The sequence below is a fragment of the Rhea pennata genome, chromosome 2, assembly GCF_028389875.1.
Source record: "Rhea pennata isolate bPtePen1 chromosome 2, bPtePen1.pri, whole genome shotgun sequence".
Taxonomy (NCBI): Eukaryota; Metazoa; Chordata; class Aves; order Rheiformes; family Rheidae; genus Rhea; species Rhea pennata.
Genome location: NC_084664.1, coordinates 42,533,993 through 42,559,145, shown reverse-complemented (window position 1 = coordinate 42,559,145; position 25,153 = coordinate 42,533,993). Strand labels below are relative to the sequence as shown.

The following is a 25,153-nucleotide window of genomic DNA, read 5'->3' as shown; positions in this document are numbered from 1 at the left end:
TTTCAGTTACAAGAGTTATTTTCTTGAAATGTAATGAAGGTGTTTGAATTACTACCTATTTTAATGAAGCAACTCCCTCTCAACTGGCCCTGCCAACTGTAATAAATAAAGTGCACCAGAAAAAAACAATGCACCAACCTGGCAAAACGGACTGGTATTATACTAAGAGTGAGACACAGGCTCCCAGCCACTGTAGATCAGTGCAGCCTCAATGACCGTACAGAAACTGATACTCTGATCTATTACTGCTGCTTTCTTCATCTCTGCTCATGTTGTCCTCCCCTCCAGCTTTCATACAGAAAAATACAAAGAACACAGAAACACCATTTAGCTTGCTGACATAATGCCCATATTTAATCTTTTAAAACAAGAATAAAATCAAGAATAAAAATTTCATTTAAGTCATACAGTACATTATATTAATCTTTCAGCAATGACCCAATCTACAGTACTCAAATGCCTGGCATGAAGTCTATTATCTTAGCATTTAACAAGTGTATAACCAGTGACACAGTAAAAGAAGAGCTCACGATACATGGCTAATACAATGAGTTTTGATTTTAAGAGTCCAGCTAGGGTTTGTAGTGCATGAGTCACTTTTAAACGCTACTTTAATCAACCTTTTCTGTTCATTCAATCTGTCTGGGGCTTTTTTTATGAGTTTTTCCATTATGTACAGAAGATTTATTTCAAATGAAATTGCACAAGTTAGAATATCTATCTACAGGCATACATAGTCAATCTAACTAAAAATTTAATAAGCAGTAATTACTCAGTCCTGGTTATACATTCCTAAAGGCTTAATAATACAGGTTTAAAAGAAAAAAAAAAGAAAAAAACATGGTTGTAGGGTGGCAACCTCTGCAAGAAGCCTCCTCCCCTCCCCAAATAACCAAGGGTTATTTCAACACATGTGAAATGGGGTCTACAAAGAAGGTATCTCAGCTCCAAGATAATACAAAACATGTGACTGTGCCCTTCCTTATGTCTGAATGGTTCAACGCAAAATTTAGTGAAGCTCTCATACAAATAATACTGGTCGAATACAGATCATTAACCTAAGGACAATATGCCCTGATAACCTATTTGGATAGCAAAACTGTATGTTTTAGGAGGCCATTATCCTGTGGTTAAAGCAGCCTGAAAGAGGACAACGCTCCCTGCAGCGCTGAGGAGAAGGGGCAGCGTGTACTCTTCTGTTTCTTAGCAAAAGCTAAACCTGGATTTCCCCCAGCTCCCTTTTACTCAAGTACCTGCCACCCCCAGCTCTCCCACTTTGGGCAGAGCTCCTCACCACTTTCTGGGAGGAAATCTCCTGGCCCAAAGACAGGGAGCTCAGGCCGGGGGGTTGGGGAGGGGGTGCAAGCTCCCCTCCTCAGCCCTGGGGCAGGACTTCTCTGGATGCTTACAGGTAGGCAGAGGCGTACGGATACTCTACTTCTACCATTTGCATTTGGACTCCCACTGACATGCTGCTGCCTGAGATTTATTTCTATGAGGTGAACAGGAGATCCGCAGTCAGGCAGCTTTCTGGCTTGTGGCCTTAACTACTGCATAAATTTGTATGCAGTAACAAATGGAGATGTTTCTCCATAGAGTAGTGTTACCAAATGCTAAGAGCTAGAGGGCTACCTATAAAGTAAAGCTAGCTGAACACAAGGGTAATGGAATATTTTCCTGCATTAACAAAACAAACATAACTAACTCTAACACAACTGCTTTGGCTTTTTCAGTCTCTTTTCTGGTGCCAGATCCTGCTACAAATGGAAAAAATCCACAAAAAATCGTTTTCCTAGATGAAAAAGCAGCAGAATCTTAGAACTTGAGAATCTGCTTTTTTAATTTGCTACTGGCATAAACAAAAAGTCCCATGTTTAGTCTTTTTTTTTTTTTTTTTTTTTAAGAAAAAATCCAGACAATCCTGTGTACCTTCTCTCACATACACACACACCAGCAGAGAGCTCCAGAAGAACAGGCATAGGAACCATAAAGCCCAAATTGTGAAGAGACAGGGAATCTCATGTTTCTGTATTTGATTCTCATTTAGCAATGAGACAGCAAAGTGATGTATAGTACGAAATAAATGGTCACAGCACACACATACACCCAAATGCAACCATGGATACATTTTCCCCATATTTTTCTGATAGATGCTCTTATTCATCTAGCAGTTTCTTCTTGGCTTTGCTGAAGTTTTTGAAGAGCACCTAGTGCTTCTTTAACATTATCAGAACCTAAGAACCTCAGTGGCAATGAACAATCAATCTAGTAAGTACCACAAACAACAATCTCCACTTAAGATTCTCTATGAACTGTTATGAAAGTTTAATCCAACTCTGCTCCTTTGGTGCCACTCCATTTTTTAAATTAACAAATACAGCATATTAATGCAAATTTGATGTTTTCTAAAAATTAGAAATGGTCAGATAATTAGTTCAGCAATACGCAAAGTGCATCTATTTGGTTCTTCCCATAGATCACCTTCTTTTGTAAGTTTAAATTCCTTCACAGTTTAAAATATTGTGAAGAAATTATATGTATACTTTATGTATAGAACTATTTATATACATACACATATATACACACAACTCTGTACTTTATATAGTCATAAACACCCATTACATAACTATTTATATTATATACACATGGCATGAACACACACTCAGTGAAGAGTTGGTGTAGGCTGCAATCATTCCATCAGGTTTAATGAAATAACCATGAGTGAGTTGAGACAGACACATATCTATTAAATAAGGGAAAGACCAATTAAATCAGCTCTTCCATTTTCCTACTAACATAGTATTGTTCCCATCCATTTCCATGTTCCATATGCACACACACTGCTATTCTGCATTCAGTTTACTTCAGAGGGAAGTGGTGGTTCCTTTTTCCAAGTGAAAAAAGTCAACATTTACTCAGCCTCATTGTAACCTCTTCTGCAGAAGTGCAGCGCAGCTAGGTTTAGACATTTTGGAGGATGCCAAAAGCTGCGCTGTTGTTAGCTGAAAGCACCTGCTGAAGCATTATTGCATGGTTATGGAACAGCTATCAGTTGTTCACAGCCTGTGAACTCTTTCTATTCAACAAATGGTAAATTGCATAAATACATATTTTAGCACAAAACAGTTTAACACAAGGCAAGTCCAGGTACATGTGAGACCTAAAGGCCTATGGGTGAACTTTAAAGGCCAGGAGTTCTTCAGAGTGCATGTTGTTTAAGGAACGCAAGTCAGGTAATTTCAAAAGAAGTTTTGTGAAAATAGAAGCTTCATTTGGATGGTTTTTCATGATTAAGGTCCTTAATGCACGGATTAGTGTTTCCTGAAGTGCCTCCACGGAATTGACGTTTTCTATTCCAGATCGATCTAAGGAGAAAAGAATGAAGGGAAGGAGGTGGGAAAAAGGACTAAACAGATGTAGTTTTCAACATAAAGCCACTGCAAAATCACTTACTTAGAAAGAAAAACAAAATAAAAAAGCACCCCCGAAAACCTAGCAGAATAAAAACTTAAATACTTATGTCAGAAGTTTCAAATCCATACACCTGAAGTATCTTAAACATTATTTAGTGCCAACTTTGCATAGTATTAAGCTCTTGCTGAACTGGCAGCACTGTCACCCCTTCTACTCTCACCTATGTTTCCAGAAAAGGGCAGATTGAAGCACACACTTGGCTGAATCACAACTTTCAAGACAAGGAGAGAGCCTCGGGACTTTCAAGTGAGTATTTCAAATATTTTTCAAAGCTGGATGTAGAAGCCTAAATTTGAGCTTCACATTTGAAGGAGGCTTGAGGAACTCCAATTCAAGGCAGGGGAAATCACATTCTAACCTGCACTACAGGACCCCTGGGGGCAAAAGGAGCACAAGCCTTGACAGGGCTGGGCCCTAGCTTTAACTGTGTTTAGCAAGCATTGACACAATGAAACTGTGTCAACTGTGTCAGAGGAAAATGATGCACCCAAAAACTCACAACTGAGAAGAAGAATTTCAATATTAAGAAAAATATTACACTTTGACACACTGCAATTATCCCATGTCTGAAATCTCTATCAAGAAAGCTGTATTAAGCATACACCTGTTTTCCTTAGGTGGAGCCTAAGTAGCTTAAAAGTATATTTTTTAAGCAAAGTATCTCACCTAATGATCACGTGCAGTAGCTTTCTTTTTTTTCTTTCTTTTTTTTTTTTTTTAAGCTGTAGTCTCCCTTCTTAAACTCTACGCAGATTCAGCAGGGCATGCACATACACATGACTGACGTGAACAGCAATGTGCTTTGATGTGCATATGTACTTAAGCATTTTGCAGAACTGGGACACAGAATGACAACAGCTCTCTGGAGTAGCACTGAGCCAGTTCCTACAGGCAGGCTGGGAATCCCTTCCTTATGCTGTCAGTGTCAACCTAACTGGACTACTCAGGTGAACAGTGTCTGTAAGTCCTCCCGGACCATTCAGTGCAATTCCCTACCTTCATGGGAAAAGATACTATATACTTCACTTAAAGATTTGCCCTAAATCACTTATTCTTTTTGTTCTTGCAGAAAGATTGTTCCAGAACATTTTTGCCATATCAGTTAGGAACATTAATGTCTATCTGTATTTATTAACACACATTTCACATGTATTTATTCTTCTGTGATCACTGTCCACTAAGTTTGATAGCTACTCTCTTTCTCTAAGGTGTTCACACTCAATCTAGCTATGTATCAAGACACAAAGAAAGTAAGAATGAGTCAGAAAGAAGTGACAGAATTCTTATTCAGGCTTTCGGCCTTTACTTGGCTAAGTTAACTACCTTACATGCCATCCTCTAAAAATATCTTATTCTATTCTGAACAGGGCTGACCAGATTTGCATGCAGTATGTGAGTGAGGTCTCTCAAGAACTGTATAGTGACAATGGTACCTCCTTGTCTCTTTTGGAAGAAAAATTGCAACCCTAAAAATCTCTTCTGAATGCCTCAGGTGAGTGGTTGTGGCCTCCTCTGTTCAGTAATCAAATCTCTTCTCCCTCTCATGCTACTTCTGGTTGCTCCCAGTGCCCAGATGAAATCTTTGTTACTACCATCCAAATAAGGGAGAATAATACATAGTGTGGGGATGAGGGAGTGAGAGTGTGTGCGTGTGTATTTATCTCCTGCAATCACACCACTCTCAGCTTGGTAAGAGATCGTCTTGTCTTTAGACCTGCATGAACTGCATTATTTTTGCTTTGTTTCCACCTTGCTTACTTTCTCTCCTTACCCCAGTGTCCATGATCCATCTTGCCCCTTCCTCTCCATTTTCAACACATCCAGCTAATTGAAACCAGAGGCAAAGTGTTCATTTAGTTTTGGAATGGCACCAAGATAATTCCACAACACCACCAGAAACACCACTGCATACTCACTATATGGCCCTGCTTCCTCCTTCCTTGCCATACGACACAAACAAGAGGACGTGCAGAAATTATACACATTCTGCACTGCTGCCATGCTTATCTTTCAATCTGCACATTCAGAACACATTAATGTTAAAACATTAAAAACCCCACATACTTAAGCATTTCAGGACCAATCAAGTTGTGCTTTATGAAACACTAGAAGAATTTTGTCAAGAAGTTCTGGAATTTGTGATTGGTGTGCAGTCCAATCACAAAGGAAGCTAAGACAGGCAGTGCTCATGCCCCAACCCATGATCTGAAAAACCCTGCTCAGCAGCTGTGAGAAGCCAAAATACCAAACACCTCCTCTTTTTGTCCTGCTCCATGACCCTGACATTGTGTGATGTACATGTCTAGAACTATCCATGCTATGTACCATCTCCAAAGATAAGCCCTATTGGGATCCAGCACAACACGGAACAGAACTTATAAGGCTTGGGGGGAGGGGGGTGCTCAACACAACACAGCAGATACAGCCACTTACATTCAAAATAGCTGTTGCCAAGTTTATGGTATTCTTGGGCCCAGCAGCTGAACAAGCAAGAAGTGTGGCTGTAGCCTAGTTTGTTGTTTGCACAAAGAGGGAAGACACCTGGTGGTTCTCAGTCCTTATTTTGAAGGTCCTCTGGTTCTTGTCATTTTTTTCCCTTGCCAATTTTACATTTTAGAATATGTAGAGCAAAGTCTAGAAGACAGACTAAAACTCCAGATTCCACTCTGCTACCAGAACATTTTCACTAACAGATGACAGTGCTGTACTTTCTTCATGCTGCCATTCCTTCTGGCTTTTGAGTCTTGCCAGCTGTGTACAACCCCTTTCATTACCACTGCTTACAAATTTAAGGGGCTTCAGCTGCTCCACCCTGTACCAGCAAATTTCAGGCAGACCCTACACATGGCTACTGGATTGAGTTGTCCTACCTGATTTACAGAGGGCCTACAGCTTCATGCTTGATGTGCTTCTTCCCTAAGGAGGCAGATATGTGTCTAAACCACTCACACTGAAGAAGAATACCAAGGTGGCTGATCCAAAACACTGGCTTATTGCCTGGGAAATAGGTGCCACCAGTGTTCCTGCTTGCTACCTTTAGAGAGCTCCATATCCAGCAAGCAGGGATTTTACATCCTGTATTCCAGGTATCATACACAGAGCTAACATGCCTAATTTGGGCTTTAGATAATACTACAGAAGTAGGTGCTTAATCTTTCTTTGAATCTGAGCCAGAGTGTTCTGTATTTCCAGGTACTGAAACAAGATATGAAACTGATGAAGATGTTAATGGATTGGCAGACATTTAACAGTACAAAGTTATGATGCCCACGAAGAGGGCTCTCTCACTGACATTGAGAGAGATCAAACTGCTAGATTTAAACTTAAATAAGATACACAATAGACTTCAGTGATGATGCTCAGAAGTAAAAATACCACCTTATCCCAAGACCTAGGCTGTGCAAGTCAAGTAATTTCATTGACACTGTCCTGTGAAACTTTTATGAGACAGGGAAGAATCAGACAAATGGCTTCTAAATAGCTATCAGGCAGTAAGCTCCATCATTCCTCAATTTCTTCTCAATCTCTCAAAGGGGAAAAAATAGATTTTTCTACTATTAAATGTATTTTTGATTTCCCTAAAGTTTTAAGAAAATCCTTTTACCATTTTTTTCCTGAAGACAGTATTAGATAAAAAAAGATATGTAAAAAATAAATTATAGGCTGCTAGTAGCTTGAAACCTACTAAACTGGACTTAGTCTTGAAATACCAAAATATAATTTTATAGATTTTTTTTGATATAGAGAGACATATTCTAAATTTGGCATAAATGTAAGACAATTTTCTTTCCTTACCAGCAGATACGAGGACAACCGCTGTAAACAAACTCATTTCCTCATCACTAAGTTGCAGGGCATTTAGTTTCTCACTAAATTCAAACATTGAGTTGAGCAGATCACCAGCTCCCATTGAATGCAAGTCGTCCACACTGTACTTCTTCCCACTGAGAAAGGTGACGGTACGTTCCTTTGCATCAAATAAAGATGCAAATCGTACCATTAAAACCTAGTGAAAGAAGAGAAAAAAAGAAAGAAAGAAACATAGGTGGATTTCTAGAAAAATCAAAGAGAAGAGAAACCAATTTAACATCATTCAAACTGGCTTATTCTTATTACCCCTGTACAAGCATTTTGTATAGAAATGTCAGCATGCTATTGAGCTGTAAAAAACAATGCAAGCTCTGCCCCAGTTGTCTGTGTGAAACAAACAAAAAAATTAGGGAATGGATGCAGGGGAAGGGCTGTAACACATGAAAGGGAGGAAAATGAAAGCTTAAGCCTCAGACAGCCTGAGCCATGAAGACAATGCCATTCATAAATATGCCAGTAGGAAAACTTGCTTAAGCCACTGGACAGCCAAAGGTATACAGAGCATTAAAAGAAATGTCTTCTAGGCCATGAGCAGCAAAATAAAGGTATTGAACCAGATTCTTGCTGGTGTAAACTGGAGTAGTTCTATTGAAACAACACTGATTTACACCACCTGATGATCTGGCCCAGTAAGCATTCTTTGAAAAAGTACCATGCCACATCGCTGTTTCCACAGGTGTGTTAATGTGCTCTGGTAGAAAGGAGCCACATGTATGGCCTTCAAAAGGCTAGAGCAGCAGGGCTTGAAACGGCACCTGGTCTGCAGCTGGGAATACCCCTTTGGTATAAGCACCTGGGCTGGAGCAGTTGAGATGTGCTGAACTTACCCCTCTAGGCTGAAATTTCTCTTGAGGTTTCTCAGCCGTATTGTGAAATGTTTCCCTGTGGAATGGCTTGTAAAGTTTCATTTGCTCATGTTCAACAACCTTATTTATATTTTTCCAGGTTTAAGTTGCACACAACAGCCTTCTTATTTGGAGAAAACGAACCAACTGCTATTGGCTAAAACGTCAGACTTGCTGTACCCTCTTGGTGTGACAGTCTTCTCTTCTCACTTACCCTACATAACTACATTAATTTAAATGGTATTTACTACAGATGAGAGGAGAAACAGGTTTTCAGCAAAGACTAGTGCCTTTGACAAGCTTAAGGAAGGAAGGTTTGGGGGGGGGGGGGGGGAGAAAAAAAAAGAAATGTTTAAGAATTCAAATACCATTCATGCACATTACATGACCTGCTGCTAAATTTAAACAGCCAAATGACATGCAGCAATCTTGATGAACACATGAGCACTATATATTATTCACTTTTGTTACCTCAGCTGTATGTCCTCTGATGACACTTACTACCATGTACAGAAAGCTAGGCACTAGGGAAGTCCTCAGAATACAACCAGAGGAGACTGAAGGGGCAGGCAGAGCTGAAGCTGACTTTGCACATTAGCAGGAACCCACCAGGTATTCCACACCTTTCCACTTCAAAATGCTAATCCCTTTATAGAACTGGGCTTTAGAAACAAGGAATCACTAACTTGAAATAATAAGCAGGATCTTTTGGGCAATCCAGTGTTAATGCTGGTCTTCAAAACTGAAATGCATGAAGCTGCATTGATTTATACTAGTGCAGGAACCCAGCCTATAGATTTTTATGTTAAAATTCAGATACAAAAAGAGCAGTTAAGATGATGGTTACAGCATATAATTCTTCCTGTTTCACTTCAAGCCAGATTCCTATTTGTGCATTCTGAGGATGTGCCTAATCAATCCTATCATCTGACCACAGCTACACAAGCACATAAAAATTCCACACAGGCAAGTGCTCACTCACTTCTCCACTGCATGCAGCCAAATTATCAAGTTTGTGAGTCTGCAGATAAATTGAGTCACTAATCCAGTGGATTCAAGGAGCTTACTAGCTCTACCACTGCATTTTGAGGGGGAAAAAAAATCAGCTCAAGTCTGGGTCCCTTAGTTCGGGCTCAGTGCTGCCTCTGTGTTAACGCCATATAAAGCCAGGCAAGTGCTACCACAGTACACTGAGCTTCCCAGTACTCCCAGGCCTGAGAAGACTTTTCAGCTTGCATACGTGTGAATATATATTTACATACATACATATATATATATACACATATACACACACACATATATATATATTGCTATGCTGCTTTGGAAGCCACATTGTCTCCATGCATCTGCCCAGGACTGCTCACCCTCAAACAAGCCAACTATGAGTATGAACTGCTGGGAAGCACAGTGCCAGGACAGTCAAACTGGTGCCTGAAAGAGCCATCACAGGCTCAAAGGCAGTAGTTTTACTCATGCATTTTTAATAACATGCAAATGTTTGGGTACCCTAGTTTAGTTACCCAGAAGACAGAAATGACCTTGTAGACACCAGGCTTTGAAGATATTTTTGCCTCTTTTGAAATGGTTTCATTAATCCTATATTTGTGTCTTTATTGTTCTGCAGTCGTTTTTAATTTTTTCTGTTGCTAAGATGCCACATAGGTCTTTAACTACAGGTGCCAGTTCATTAACACAAATCACTATTAAGGTTTCACATAAATAAGAGAATAGAAATAAGCATACAAACAGACATTATTATTAATTCCCCTGGATACGGAAACCTTTCAATCAGTGGTGCTTATCACCAGCAAAAAGGCACATGGATGAGGCTTAAGATTCAGGTGAAGAAATGCCAAAACAAAACATTTTACTTGTAAACATGAAGGTTTGGCTTTAAGTTATGTGAATGGTTCAAGCGTGGTTTTCAACCCTCCATTGAACACACTGGACAGTGTGTCTCTTCGCAGGAGATGGAACGAACATTTTTGTATAATGTGAACAGCAGCTTCAGAGGTTGAGGCTCAAGACCTAAGAATACAGCCCTTTGCTACAGAACAGTTTTACACAAATATTAAAACGTCAAGAGTAAGTAGAACAGTGAAAAAACAAACAAACAAACAAACAAAAAAAAAAACACTTAACAGCAAAATGGAAGGCAGAATGGCAAAAAACAGAAACTGACACAGTCAAGGCACCAGATTCAAGTCTTACAGTGTAACTTGCATCTTCCAACCCAACAATTATCCATTTTAGAACTGGGCTTTATAACTTCAAGTAAGAGACCCAATACGTTACAAGAGAAGTGTTTTCAGTTCAGGTAAATGCAAAAACTTAGCATTCCTCTTAAGAAGGATCACCAGCCCTGCCCCCCCCCCCCAAAGAAAAAGAAAAGCACAATAACTTGAATTCTAGAGACTTCATCTCCTCTGGCCCTCTAAGCTTAAATTTCTCATTTGGACACTTATAAAATGCACATGGTCTCTAACAGACGAGAAGAGATCTTTAAGTAAAGGTCAACTGGTGAAGGTCACTAATTATAAAGCAGCATGGAGCATTCCAGCAGCGTTTCCAATTTAATATCACTAGTTCACATATATGACATGACTGCAAGTGGGTAAAATTAATCATGAGAAAGGCCCTAGTGGGATTAAAGCCTGCAGTAACTGCCCAACTATTAGGCTGCAGATGGTACACAGTATCTACAGAGCAGCAGCAGGACAGTTAGTTATCAGCATTACTGCCCTGGAGATGACAGAGGCTTCACTGATCGCCAGTTGCCACCAGAGGCACCTCTAGTCACGATGGGTGCTCTGGCTATGGCAAGGAGCACAGCTACAGAAGGCAGAACATACAGAGCACTAAAATTCGTTTCTCTAAAAAACTGGTAAGTTAGTAGACAGTTTTCTGAAACTATCCACTCTTCTGGATGCGATCTGCTTCTCTCCAGGCTAAATAAGGTAGCTGTCAAAATAACTGAGACACAAAACAAGAAATTCCTCATTAGTCATTTAATACTATCAGGGAACAGGGAAGGGTAAAGGGCGATAAGGTTTGTGAGTTAGCCAGAAGGACAACTCACCAAAATCTGATCAAAAGCACTGGCCACTGGCAGCTAAAGGAAAGCTCAGAGCTGGCATCCATGAACAAGCTGGTGTGGCCTGACATAACCTACTTCATTTATTTCTCTTCATAGGAGGGTTGGGATGACGCACAGTTTGCAGAGCTGGCAATATATGTGCAGTGGTCTCACCTCAAAGGTCCCAGCCTTCAGAAGGTTAACCTGGTCATGTTGGGAGAGGTCTCGAAAACCTGGGATGCGCTTGGCAAACTCAACCACTTCCTTCACTGCAGGGGTAAAACTCAGGGAAAACTCTTCCCAGACTTCATGGCCAGACTTATTTGGGTCCACATAGGGAGTCTTACTCATTGGACAGACCTAAAGTTTTCAAAACAGACAGAATACAACTCTTAAAAATAACATTCCAAATACTGACTAATACTTCAAAGAAAAAAGTTTATTCTTAAAAAAAATATATCGCAATAATGACATATAAAAGCTAATCATATTCCTTGGTCAATCCCCAAACTGGATTCTTTTTTTGCTGTTGGTGTTGCTGAGGTTTTTTTGTTTTTTTAAAGAGGTCCATTGCCAGCTTGTTGAAACTGCTGACTGGAAACTCCAGCATTGTTTGTAACAAAATACTTCAGAGAATCCAAGTAATGGGATTCTTCCCTGATCCCATTCCTGTTCAACGTCTACATTTCTCTTACCTGTATTATTCCTGTAATCTCACAATTAATTGTGATTTCACAATCAATTGACTGTAATATCACAATCTCTGCCACATTTATTCCTGTTTTGCAGGCATGTCAAGTGTTTCAGTCAAGATGACAGACGTCAGCACCAGAGCAAGAAACTGAACCAAGGTTCCCTGCGTCACAGGTTTACACCCTCATTAGCGAATCAATCTTCCTTTCCTATGTATTTTTTTTTAATCACAGAAGGAGGACTAAAGATCTGGTATTTCAGTTCTCACAAACTGTCAGAAGATGATAAAGTGCTCTTTCTTTCATACAAAGGTAAACCATCTTTTTGTAGGAGAAGTCTGAATGCATTGCAATGGAATCTTGATCACAGGAAAAAAATCAGAGACATCAGGAAAGGCTGTTAGAAAACACACATTCTAAAATCCAGCCAGTTAGTCCGATACCTTCAGTTCTGCTTTCTAAAGCTTGTATCTTTTAATGAAGTTTAAATCTTTATTAAGCCTTTTAATATTCATTTCACCTGCCATCAGCAAGGACAAGAATTCCTGTAAATATTCCTCCAAAGTACCAGGGTAAATGTAGCTCTACATAATGCCAGCAGAGCAAACAGAAAACAGTAAGATAGATTACTAATTCTTCAGAACTAGACTCCTTTTGCTGGGTATCTTGGATCCCAGAACTGCCCTGCAATTCTTTGTATGCAAAGTTAGCCAGGGAAAACAAAATATTTATGTATTTCTGTACTGTACCCCCCCCCATATAGTAGTTACTTACTAGGCAGTTAATATGTAGAAATCCCTTGCCTTTCTCTCTCCCCAAAAGAGGGGAGAATGGAATTGCAGACTTCCTGGTTCAGTTACAAACCAGGACACCACCTGTGTGTCTGAGGACATTCTCCAAATCTGAATTATTACTTTGCTGGGGAGGAGGAAGAGCTTTGCATAAACTGAAAATCATTCCAAGTCAAGTCACAGCATTTTTCATTCGGGAATATTTCTGTCAAAAGGAAAGGCCTAGGCACACAATGAAAAGCAAGGCACACACTAATCACTGCTCTATGGTATTGCAAAGATTGATGCAGACACCATCAAATACACAGTACTCACTAAAAATAAGGAAACTGCTTCAGTATCATGTTCTGAACCTGACAGCAAGAACCACCTCAGTTTCCTATGCTATACCTAACTATCCTAACACTTGGCCCATCTGTCCTGACGGGAAGAACAGTTTTCTCACCTATTTGTAGCATTTCTAAAGTCTCTTGAGATATCTCTATACTCGAGTCTAATTTCTAAGGAAGCAATTTTCAACTTGTTCAGTCACTAGCTCTTTTTAGAAACACCTTTTCAGGAGCAACTTTTAAGCAATGATTTTTCTGGCATAGGGAAAACAAGCAAAAAAACTCCAAACAGCTCCTGAACATCTGTCTCTGTAATAGACCAGAGCCTAATTAAATTTGATTACTGCTACTGATTCATTTTAGTCAAACCCTGTTCTCATTGAATTTTCTGGCAAAACTCTTATTTGTGTCAGGGATGTAGCAGGGGCCGGCAGTCTCTGTTTGATTTGCTTTTGTTTCCTCACTGCAGGCTAGGTTAAACCTCCCTGCAGCTGCTAGACACAGGTCAAACTGACTGGTTGGGCCTCTGCAGGCACAGCCACTCCTTGCCTGCCCAAACTGACAGGTTTAACCTCTGCTTCTCAGGAGTGCCAAGAATGCCATTGTAATGACTCCACATACTTTCCCTGCAAGGAAGAAAGGTTGAGGATGATTATTATTTGCAATGTTGTGGTGTCCAGAGCCTGCAATTAGGGGTCAAAGCCTGCTAGGGACAGCATGGTTCACATAAGCAATAGTCAGAAAAACAAAACAATTCAGCATCAAAACAAACAAACAACCAACCCTCAAAACACAGAGATTTTTCAGAAGCCTGTGAGAACTGTGAAGAATCCTTAAATCAGGAGGAAGAAAAACTCTTAGCTCAAATACTTAAAAAAGGTCAGGGGCTTGCACTTCTAGAGAGTAGCACAGGATGGAAACAAGGATGTTATGTTCTCTCATCCCAGGCAGTTACAGTGATAAAGAGAAGGACAATCTATTTTAAGGGGCTTACAGAACAGAGAAGCAGCAGGTGCAAGGCAGAGGGGAGGGAACTGTTAAGGAAAAAATATATATATATATACACAATGCCAGAAAATAGGAAGTATCTTTGTTAAGAATTCAGTGAGAAACTGCTCTAGTGAAGTCTTCTAGGATACACAAGCCTTCTCAACACTCTTAGATAAGTACTACAGAAAAGACACTGAACTTTTCTCAAATGATTTTAGCAGCCTATCTCACTCTTGCTTCTGTTCAGACATGAAGATGTTCTAGGAGAGAAGGATGCTTATCATGTGCATCCACTGAGCCCCTATTCTACGTGGCCTGTAAGAAAATAAGCCTGTCCCCACTTGAATGAAAATATATATATACTTTCCACCCAGCAGGAGAAATTTTAGAAGATATTAGGTAAAGCACAGAAATAGACTGACTTAAAATCCTAGCCCTGGGTTTCACTCCAGCAATTCTGGACATTCTATCAAGGAAAACATAGCACATCTGCCTGTATAGATTATTTTAAAGTGAATCCTTCAAGGGGATTCAGTAAAGAAGGGAATCTCTGAACTCCTAACACCCGTTTTTGTTTAAAATCAATTCAATCAATTCGGTTAAAAAAAAAAAAAAAAACTCCAACCAATGCCTTTTGATGTCTATTAGTGTATTTTAAGTAGCCGATACCTGAACAAAAAAAAATTATAATTTCAAATCCTACACAGAACTCAAGCTATTATTCTCCTTCCTCACAACCTGTGCTATCAAACTGTCCTACCATTTTGAATTTCAGCAGTTGTGTCACTTAATTGTATGCAACTTCACTGACTAAAGGGGCACAGTTGGACCCATCTTACTCTATATACACACATGCACATACCTACCTGTACATTTTTTAAACCTGAAATATTAAAAGAGTATCAACTAAGCTTTTCACCAAGTCAAATCAAACAATTGACATAAATATACCAGATGCAATCTTCCTCCAGTACTGCAAGAGTAACTTGTATTCTTGTTTGGAGAAAAGCCACTTTCTGGGATCCTCTCACACATCCGCTGAGTATAACCATTGGTGAAGTTCATACAGTGGCCATTTGTAAAACACATGGTGTGCCCACTTGGATAATGCATTGTATTTCTCCCTTTGTACTGTCCGCCGAGGTGCTGCTCACTTTCAGGGTACTGAGGGCCACCGAGTCCACTAGGACAGCACTCGCTACTCAAAATATATTGTTCACTGTTCTTTGAAACTCTCTCCCCACTCTGGGACTGCATCGTCTCCACTGGGTTTTGAGATTGTTCTTGATTGTACATGAAAGTGTCTTTGTGGGCCCTAGTGACCATACCAATCACTTCTTCCTTAGCAATGTCAGAATTAGGAGGGGGAGAAGGGCTCTTGATGTTTTCTCGCTCTTGCTTGGGCTTGGAGGAAAGGTCTTCTTGAGATGCCTGATCTTGATGTTCTATCAATGTTTCATTGGGCAAATGGCTGCTGAACTGACTGTTCATCATAGTTTTCATGGCACTCTGCATTTCAATCAGCATCCTTTGCTTTTCACGTTTAGGAATGCGGCCAAATCTAACAGCTACCAAAGTGGAGAAAGAAAATAAATAAATAATAAAAAAAAAGGAGTCAGTCCTGAAAGTGTTCACAGCAGACAAAGGCACCAAATCAAAATGCAAAAAACAGCACCGAAAGATAAAAGAAAGAAAACTTATACACAAAAACAGTAATCTTGCCTTCTAAGAGAAGGCATTAATGCTGCTGTCATCAGTACTACTAGCAGAGGTTTTACCACTGAAGTCAGGAACCTTCATGGCTGTAGGACAGGCATGAGATGCTGCTTATGTACAAAGAGAGGTAGCTCTAATGCACAAACAAGCTCTAAAGCCTTTTTCCCTCTTTTGCTCCAAATGTGACTATGGACTAACACACAGTTGTGTTAGCTAACACACAGTTGTGTTAGCTAACACACAGTTGTGTTAGCAAACTAAGTGGCAGGATTTAAGACTGGTTCAATTAAATCAGTACAACTTTGTGTGTTGACAATTAGCCAAATTTAAACACAGTTCGTATCACATTTGAATTGCAAGTCCTACAAGACCGTTCCTTATTGGTCAATTATATATCTCTCCAAAACAACAAAGAGAATTGGTACTGAACAAGACTTACCTTGTCAAGGCAAAGTTATCAGAAAACTTCGCCAAGGACATTTTCTGCTGGCAAGGGGATGGGCATCATGTGGCTGCAGCACTTTTAACCCTGACCTACGGAATCTACGATTGCTTTTACCATCCTATCCAACCACAGCCTTGCAAGGGCTCATAACCAGTTTCGACTGACATAATTATGTTCATGCAGTAGTCCATCATTAACGTTAACTAAATCTCCTTCATTAAAGCAGATGCAACCTTATGCGCAAACAAGCGCCTAGGGGATGAAATAACTCATATGCGTGACAAGAGCCCAGAACAATTATTTAAAGTAAGTTTTAACACTCCACCCACTAAATAGGTAACAGCCCAAGATTCCTAGTTCTTTTGAAGTAAAAACCCAGAGAAAATTAAAAAGTAAAACTCAAGAAAAAACTGTTTGTGACAGTACGTTTTAGCAGACTAACAAATTACATTTTCAGTATTCCAATAAAAAAGTCACAAGAAGTGGATTGCCAGAAAGATGGCAAGAGACTCAGCTGAGCCTTTCCCCCTGCCTCCATTGAAGGCATAATAATAAAAATAAATAAATAAATGAAGTTATGCAGCTACATCCTTGCTCCGTGCAACAAAAAACTCCTTATATTCCATAAAGGCTATTCTAAGGCTATTATAATTGCATGAACTCCAACTGGCCTCATTTGACTCCAAAAAGCTGTTCCATTTAGTTAGTCCATTTAGCTTGGACAGAATTCCCTTTTATTAAGGAAAGAGGGATGGGGGTGGTGGAAGCAATCTTGTTCCAGGCAGAATACAGCTTAAAATATTAACTCAGCAAAACAAGATTAAGTCTCTTGTTACATCTGTCCCCCTAACATACCCCTACAGTGCACCCACCCCAGTAATCTGCGAGGTCGGGAGGACAGATCTCTGGCAAGTATTATGCTACCAGTTCAGGACAGTCACAGGGCAAGAAGACAAGCTCATCTAAACATACTCTGACAGGGAATCTGTCTCTGATAATAGGGTCAACTGCCTTTTCTGTTGTTAAGACCCCTCACAATCTGTTTTGAGGTGAGTAACATTCACTCTTGGACGATCACTGCTCAGCACGGGAACGTACCATCTCTTGACATTCCAACAGATAGACATTTTTTGAAACGGCACTGCTGGCATCTGTTCCTATTCATTCTCATTATAGAGCAGTTATTATTCTTCAAACACTTCTTATATTGGATATTCTGCTGGATGCTTCTTCTGAAAAAACCCTGTAAACAAAAAACCCACAACTGTTACAGTACATATCAAATCCTTCAGTCAACATTCACCTCTCTGCAAGTATAAAGAATTTCAGTGTCTTTTAGACTGCTTCAAAGCCATCAGCCCTCAGTGATTGTAAAAACATCCAGCTCCTCACGACTTACTACCCCTCAGCACATCATCCATCTGTGTTTAAAGTAAATGCGTTATGATTTCTAACTATAAAAGATTTTAAGTTGTTGCCTGCATAGTCAGCACTTCAAAGCAAAATATCTCAGTATTAACTTCATTATTGGACTGTACAAGATTTGCCCTCAGTCTCCTTTGGCATCCACAGCAAAGTTAAAACCCAAAATCAGATCCTTCAGTCTCGATGCTCTGGCAACAAAACCATCCTCTTGCACCATCTGCTTTTCAAAGGTACCTTTTTCACATAACCCATAAGTTCATAAATGCCTTCACAAAACAAAATATTTGCAGTGTTATAGTATCTGAAAATACAGATCTGCTATTATTAATACATGAACATGCAAACATCCAGTTTAGTTCTTCCCCAAGGCGGAGAATGATGGCATTGCTTTTCCAAAGCTATTTTGTTCCGTGTCCCATCCCAGGTGACCACTCACACCCACTATCTCCTAACGCATTAACGTTCACACATCTTGCATGATATGGTCCTTACCATCTCTCCAGTTCTTGTTCTTTCCCATGCTCTCCAGATCAGGCAGGGAGGGAGAAAGGGCAAGAACAGAACGTACTGCACAGTTTTGAAAATACTGTTGCATTGCCAAATTGCTTGTCTTTTACATACAAGCTGTGTATCGTTCAAAATGTCTTGAATTGATATGTTTAACAGAAAAGCATACCAATGATTTTTCAGCAGTATCCTTTTCCCTTACTGAGAGACCTAGAGCATTCCACCAGCAGGAAGGTGAGCAGAAACATGGCTCACCTTACAGCCTTCACAGGCGTGAACACCATAATGAAATCCTGAAGCGACATCTCCACAGACTTTGCATAGAAGAACCATGCCATTAAATTCTAGAATCGGAACAGAAAAGTCAAGAATATAGAAAAACAATGACAGCTGCAGGAACATGCTTCTAGCTTTTCAATATAACTAAAAGCAAAATACATCAGTTCACTAACAAAAAAAGTAAAAGAAAAACACACAGCAGGGGAACAGAAAACAAGAACACACAAAAACTCTGAACAGTTCAGAAGGTATGAGTTTAAGGCAAGTGGGAAAAAAAAACATTCAGTAGAACATGTATTCTTTGGGAGAGAGCATGTATTCACTGGGCTTTCAATTACAGTAGCACTGTGCTCAATAGAAAAAGAAAGTCTGCTTACATTTACATATTATTAAGAGGATCATTTAGGTAACTAGGTCAAAGTTTGGGCTCAATCTTTCTTTTTGTCAGGAAAAGGAAGCCCACATAAAGACTGTGGTTTCCCTAGTCGAGAACAAACATCTTTTCTTAAAAAAGCAAAAATATTAAAAGACATTCAACTTTATCATGTATTGCAAGCAAGTCATACACCTCACTTATTTACTAACAGTTTAGGACTTAACTGGGCCACGTCTACATACATAAAGTCTATTCATTTGAAGCCGTTTCCAGAACGACAGCTGTTCACACTTAAACTTGAAAATATTTTAACTGTCCACTAAACAAGCTTATGGTTTGAATTTTTGAAGGGTTATTCTCATTTTATTTCAGCTTGTCAATAAAGAATGCTTGCATATTCTTAGAGCTAGCCTAATGAAGGTCCCACTGATGCTGATGGAAATTTTACCAGTGACTTTAGTAGCCCCAGTGTTAGCTTAAGGCTGAGCAACAATAACCAGAATTACTTCATCAGAACCATATTCTACCCCCCCCCCCCCCAAAAAAAAAATGTCTTTGAGATTTGGAGTTCATTTGTGAGAGCAACTAGAACTTTTTAAAACCTTTTCAAAACCCCAAAAGAAAGAAAAAAGCACAGAGAACAAATCCATAAAATTTACAGATGTAGTATTAAGTTTAAAAAACAAAACAAAAACCACCCACCCCACACAATCTCTCTTTTTTTTAAAAAAAAAAAAAAAAAGCTTTGCTTTCAGAAACCTTTGCCATGATAACAAAACACTTAAGCTAACATGCTAACAAATTTAAGATGAGGTGAACTTAGGCTAGGAACACTTATAAACATTCATTTGACACATTTAATCAATGCTTAGATACTAATTCTAACTTTGTAACAATTCGGAATGATAAAACAGTTCTGCTAATAAAAGAATTTAGCCTTCAAAAAAAGACTAATTAAATTCTAACTGAATGTTTGTTGAAATATTCAAGCCATATTCTGTATGATGGCTGCTCCTCCAAAACAGTTCAAATGTATGTATTTATTGTTGATCTTTTGTGATTACAAAAATTTAAAAACGTATAAAACAGACATGAACCAAAAGAAACAAAGAATCAAAAGAACTGGCTCTAGATCCTTAAATGCATTTAAAAAGGCTGTATTATAATTCTAGCTTCCAGCTTCTTCATTTTTACATCTACAAATAAACACTTAAAATAAAAAGTCAAAGGTCTCAGCTACAGCAATGTAACTATAATATAAAGTTTTGGAAATTCAATTATTTTATTCCTCTGTGTGTGTGTGTGTGTGTCTGCGCGCACGCATATTTACGCAGGCATGCATATTAAAAACAGAAGTTAGATTTTTGAGACCACTCCATATATACTCCTGAAAGCAATCACTAACCACCGTGATTTTTACTTGATGGTATCTTTAAGATCTACCTCTTTTAGCAGAGGGCTTGAGATCTTTTTTTTCAAATGAGTTTTCACTAGTGAAAATCTCAAGTAAGACTGTATTTGTAAACTGTATGAAGCTAGTAATAATGGGACCTCCATCTATTAACAGCGGTATGGTAGTACCAAACCATACAGTATGTATGGTGATATGTATAACACGTAAAAAAATAAAAAATGAGGCTTGGCTACGTGCCCAGAAAGAAAGCTGCATGTAAGATCTAGTTGTAACATATGTACAGCTTCAAGCTGTAAGGATGGAAGGGGAAAGACAGTGGTTTCAGGAACTGGCATCAAACGTACTTGTGACTCCATTATGACCCTTTGTCAAACCAGCAACACTTGGCTGGTTTGTTTTAATGGTCTCCTCCAGCCGATCGCTCTTTGGTGCACCATCAGAGCTCTCACTGCTCCGAGTGTTGCAGCTGTTTTCAGAGGAGGAACTGTTCGGAGAAGATGGTACAGGCGAAGAGGACGACTGGAAACCGCTGTCAGAGCTCTCGCTGTGACATGAGGCTGGGCTAGATGCCGAGCTTGAAGAGCTGATGTAAGCTATCACACCCCCTAAGGCAAGAAAAAAAGGCAGCATGTAGTGACATAACAAGCAGACATACACCACTGCCACGTGAGCCACGCCGTGACCCAGCACCACCAGACCCAGCTACCATGTGTTCTTGGATGCACTTCTTTCCATCCCCCCCAAGCTCATATCTCTCCATAAGTTTTCAGAGAATGACCCCATCCACATCTGCCGTCTTATCAGCCTCCTTCAGTTGTGAATGAGATTAAATAAAGAGGACAGACTCAAAAGACAGAACAAACCATGGCATTGACAGGATGGGGCAGCAGGAACAGCGCAAGGCAGGAGCGAGCTCTGTGTGGCTCAGAGAGGGTCTCAGCAGCAGCACTCTGAACAGCCCTTGGCTGGAGTGGCATAGGAAAGGCAGAGAAAAGACGGGATCTTAAAGAGCTGTGAAGTCAGATTGCAGATAACCTAGGTCAGGGACAGAGCAAAGGCAGAGCTAAAGACTCCACACAGGCTATGAGCCAGAGGGACAGAAAGGATGGGTAGGAGGTGCTTGGAATGATGCAGAAGGGATACGGGAAAGGGTACAAAGCAGCATCGCAGCTTGGTTAGCCTATTAAATGCCATTTGTCCTACTGCAAGTCTCTGTAGCATTTTTAACAGCAGTTAAAGTCCGACTGCCAGGGCTGCTATTTGCAAGACACCACAGAACAGAGGCTGTTCGCAATCTGGCACACTTGAGAATCACTCAGATGAAACAGCTTTCTGTCCTCTGGCAGCCATGGAAGCAGTTCTGGTTTTTCACAGGCTCCTTTTTCTAGCTTATAAGCAAGAGTAATTATTTTTACTTCATTTGAGTTTCTAAGACTTAATACTTCAAAAGCCACTACAAAAGTGTTTGATACCCACACACAAAAAAATACGTAACACAAAAAGAGTTAACCAGCAAAGGCCATACAACTATTTAAAATAAGTTACACCCTGTATCCTCTCTCTTTTACACACATATCACTTCGGAAAAATCTCTCCCCAGATGGTTCATGAATTTGGAGCAAGGAATTCCACACATCAGAAAGACTTAAAAACTTCAAAACAGCAACATACTGGCTTCTTTTGGAGGTATAAAGGGTTGATGTCAGAATCCTTAACCAACTAATTAAGTTGGTATGGCAGGTCTGGGGCCATAGCCCTTTTTACTAATTATAGCTTTCCCACAGATAAAGGCTGTTATTCTGATCAGTGGTATTATATAACTCCTAGAACAAAACTGAAGTATCAGTGCCTGCAAGCAGAAAATAAGAGGGGAAAAAAAACACCCACTTGCAAATTTTCTTCCTTTTATCATCCATAATGCTCCTCTTAGGACTTCTGCAGATGCTTTACTGGGCTAATGTTGTTCTTTAACTGCTCTTTTTCTGCCAAAGAAACCCTCACTGACACTCTGAAAGCGAACGCTGGGTGAGTGCCTTGGTGAAGCCTCTCTGAAGAAAAGTCAGACCAAGCAACCACTCAGTGGACTACTTTTCACATTCCTGCATACCAGTGCTTATGTGCCTCATTACAATAGGCATTCCTGTACAGATTTTTAAGAAAATCTCCACATAATGTAACATTCATCCAGGTTTTTAGTACCGCAGGGGTGGGAGAAAGAAGAGTTGCAGTGGACACACAGGGTCACGCTAACAGTCTGAGAAAAAGACACTGTCAAAACCCAGTGCCAGATTAAGCAGCAGGGGTGTCAAATGTCACCTATTTTCAAGGTCCAAACACTCCCTGGTTTTATATGCCTCTGTCCGGTATCAGATCAAAGCTCATAGTTCGACTGCACCCAGGAAGGAACTGAATTTCCCAGCCAGCACCCTCCTTATCTGTAACAGGTAGAGAACAGCACACAAACATATCCCACGAGGCTTACAGGGAAGTCCACGTTTCTCCGTGTTGGCACCTCGCCACGGTATCTTTAAACCCTGTCTGATAAAAGGAGACGTTCTTTTCCCTTAATGGGAACACTAAGGTCATAGGAGAGAAGGGAAAGAGTGTGCTTTGCATACAAGGGTTTTTTTTTCCCCTTCTCTTTTGAAAACCTTAAGTGCTACCAGATAGCCCAGCTGTTCCTGCACCCTAGAGATCCTGTCAGTCTTGCGTGTGCCACATTAAATAATTTTGTTATTTGTAGCAATTGTATTAATAGCTCCCCATGAATCCTGATTAAAGGTTGAAGCTTGCATTCCAGAAAATTTCTCCTAAGTAGTACAGACCAACAGCCACATACAGCAAATTGCAGGCACACTACAATCTCCCCCCTCCCGTACAACTTCCCTGAAGAAAAAGACCCTAGAGAGATACTAGAGGGGTAACAACCCTGGATCTACAAACTTATCAAAATTTGCATAGTGTGTCCAGCAAAATGTGCTAAAACAAGCGATTTTATGTCAGGATGAACTGTGCAAACACATTTTAACTAGGCTTACAAGGAATTTTGGTTCTTAAAATTCTATGTATTTGGAGATTCTGTGACACAGGGAGCCACTACAGGAAGTACTATAACATACAGCTATTTGATTTCAAAAGAGATTAAAATTTTAGCAATGCAGAGACTCTAAGAAAAAAGGTTAACCACCTTTTTTTCCATTTTGTTCTGGATCAGACCATGCTGTTGCAATGCTGTTTCCCCCTGCACTCTCATTCACTACCCAGACTGAGCGGAGAAAATAGAAACGAAAAAGGTTAATCTTGCTTCATTTTGTTTTCTGCGATTAAATACCAGGTCGGAATTAGGCGCCTCCAAAAGAAGGAAGACATTACCGCAGCGCCAAGGAAACACCCTGCATAAAGCACATTTATTTCAGGACGAGAAGGAAGGGGGGGGACGCTGGACGCGTAGACAAAAACCAGGAGGAAACAGCTGCCTACCCGCTCGGCTTTCTCTCAAATTACAGTTCATTCGGTTAAAAAAAAAAAAAAAGAAAAGAAAGAAAAGAAGAAAAAAAAATAAATAAAATCCTGCCCGGCAGCGGGCACCCCGACGCCGTTACACAAAGCGGCGGAGCGGCTCCGCGAGCGACCGGCCACGGGAGCGCAGCGGCCCCGCAGGGGGAAGGGAGGCCGCCTCCCGCCCCCACGCACCGGGCCCGTCCACGTGAGGGGCGCCCGCGCGGCCTCGCCGCCCGCACATGAGCGCACCCGTGCGGACCCCGCGCCGCCGCAGCGCCCCCCTCCCCCCGCGCCAACGGCCGCCGCCCCTCCGCCAACGGCCGCCGCGCGCCGCGAGGGCGGGGCGCCGCGCGGGGGGGGCGGGGCCAGCGGCGCCGCAGCGGCGCGGCCCCACGTGTCCCCGTCGCGCCCCTCCGCCGCCACCCCGAATGTAGGTCACCAAAACAGCGGCCTCCCGCCGGCCTCACGTGTCCGCGCCGCCCGCCGCCCCGCGCGGCCGCCCCGGCCCGATTATGCAATGCGCGCGTCACCGCCCCGCGCGGCCAATGAGCGGGCGCGCAGCGCGGAACGTAAACACAAGGCGCACATGGCTCGGCGAGCGGGTCCATGTGAGGCCGGGCACGCACCCGCCGCAGGACCCGCGCGCCGCGCCGGCGGGGGCGGGGGCGCGCGCCGCGGGCCGCCGCCGCGCAGCCCCCGCGCGGGGCCGCGGAGCGGGGCGGGGGGGGAGGGGCAGCGGCGGCGACCCCCGCGCCCCGCCGCAGCGCGCCGCGCCCGCGGGGTCCCCCGTCCCCGTCCCGCCGCGCTCCCCGCTTACCCGCGCTGACTTCCATGGCGGCGGCGTCCCCCGCGGAGGCTCCGCCGGGCGCGGCTCGGCTGCCGGCGCGCTCGCTGCGGCCCCGCCGCAGCCCTACATGTGCCGCGGCGGCGCGGTGCGGCGCGGCGCGGCTCGGCTCGGCGCGGGAGGCGGCGGAGCGGCGGCTGCCGTGCCCGCTGCGGCGCCCTCCCTTTACAACAAAAGCGATCCGGGGCCGCGCAGAGTGCGGCACCGCCGGGCGGGCGGTCCAGCGACCGCCCCCCGCGCCGCCCCGCGCCGCCCCGCCCCGCCCGCTCACCCAGTGACACACTTTCCCGCCGCCTCACGTGCCCCGCGCGCGTGCCGCCAGCGCGTCACGCGTGGGCGCCGCGGGGGCGGCTGGTGGGGGGGGGGAAGGGAGCGGGGCGCGCCGCGGGGGTAACGCTTGGGCCCGCGTGGGGAGGGGGCGCGCGGTTCGGCATGCTCGCGCGTGGGTGCTGCCGCCACCCGGCGCACGGCCCCCGCGGGGGAAAAGCAGCCCGGCGAGTGGAGCTGCGGCTCCCACGAGGCCGGGCAGAGGTGCCCCCTCGCGGGGTGTTTTGACCTCCCAGCCGAGCGGGCGCCGAG

The 25,153-nt window shown here is 42.1% G+C and overlaps 1 protein-coding gene across 2 annotated transcripts; it reads right to left on the bottom strand.

Annotated features, from left to right (window-relative positions):
• Window positions 1-326: 326 nt before the first annotated feature.
• NR1D2 (nuclear receptor subfamily 1 group D member 2) lies at window positions 327-24,660 on the bottom strand. Of its 2 annotated transcripts, XM_062569319.1 has the most exons (8): window positions 24,548-24,657; window positions 20,574-20,834; window positions 18,416-18,504; window positions 17,327-17,471; window positions 15,019-15,635; window positions 11,440-11,625; window positions 7,270-7,480; window positions 327-3,365 (listed from the first exon to the last, which is right to left on the bottom strand). In XM_062569319.1, the coding sequence occupies exons 1-8, from the start codon at window positions 24,561-24,563 to the stop codon at window positions 3,169-3,171; spliced, it is 1,722 nt and encodes a 573-aa protein (XP_062425303.1). In that variant the 5' UTR covers window positions 24,564-24,657; the 3' UTR covers window positions 327-3,168. The 2 variants fall into 2 exon arrangements, with proteins under 2 accessions (XP_062425303.1, XP_062425304.1); XM_062569320.1 differs by lacking the exons at window positions 327-3,365; window positions 7,270-7,480 and adding an exon at window positions 8,271-8,412 and having other exon boundaries at window positions 24,548-24,660.
• Between the last annotated feature and the right edge of the window lie 493 nt (window positions 24,661-25,153).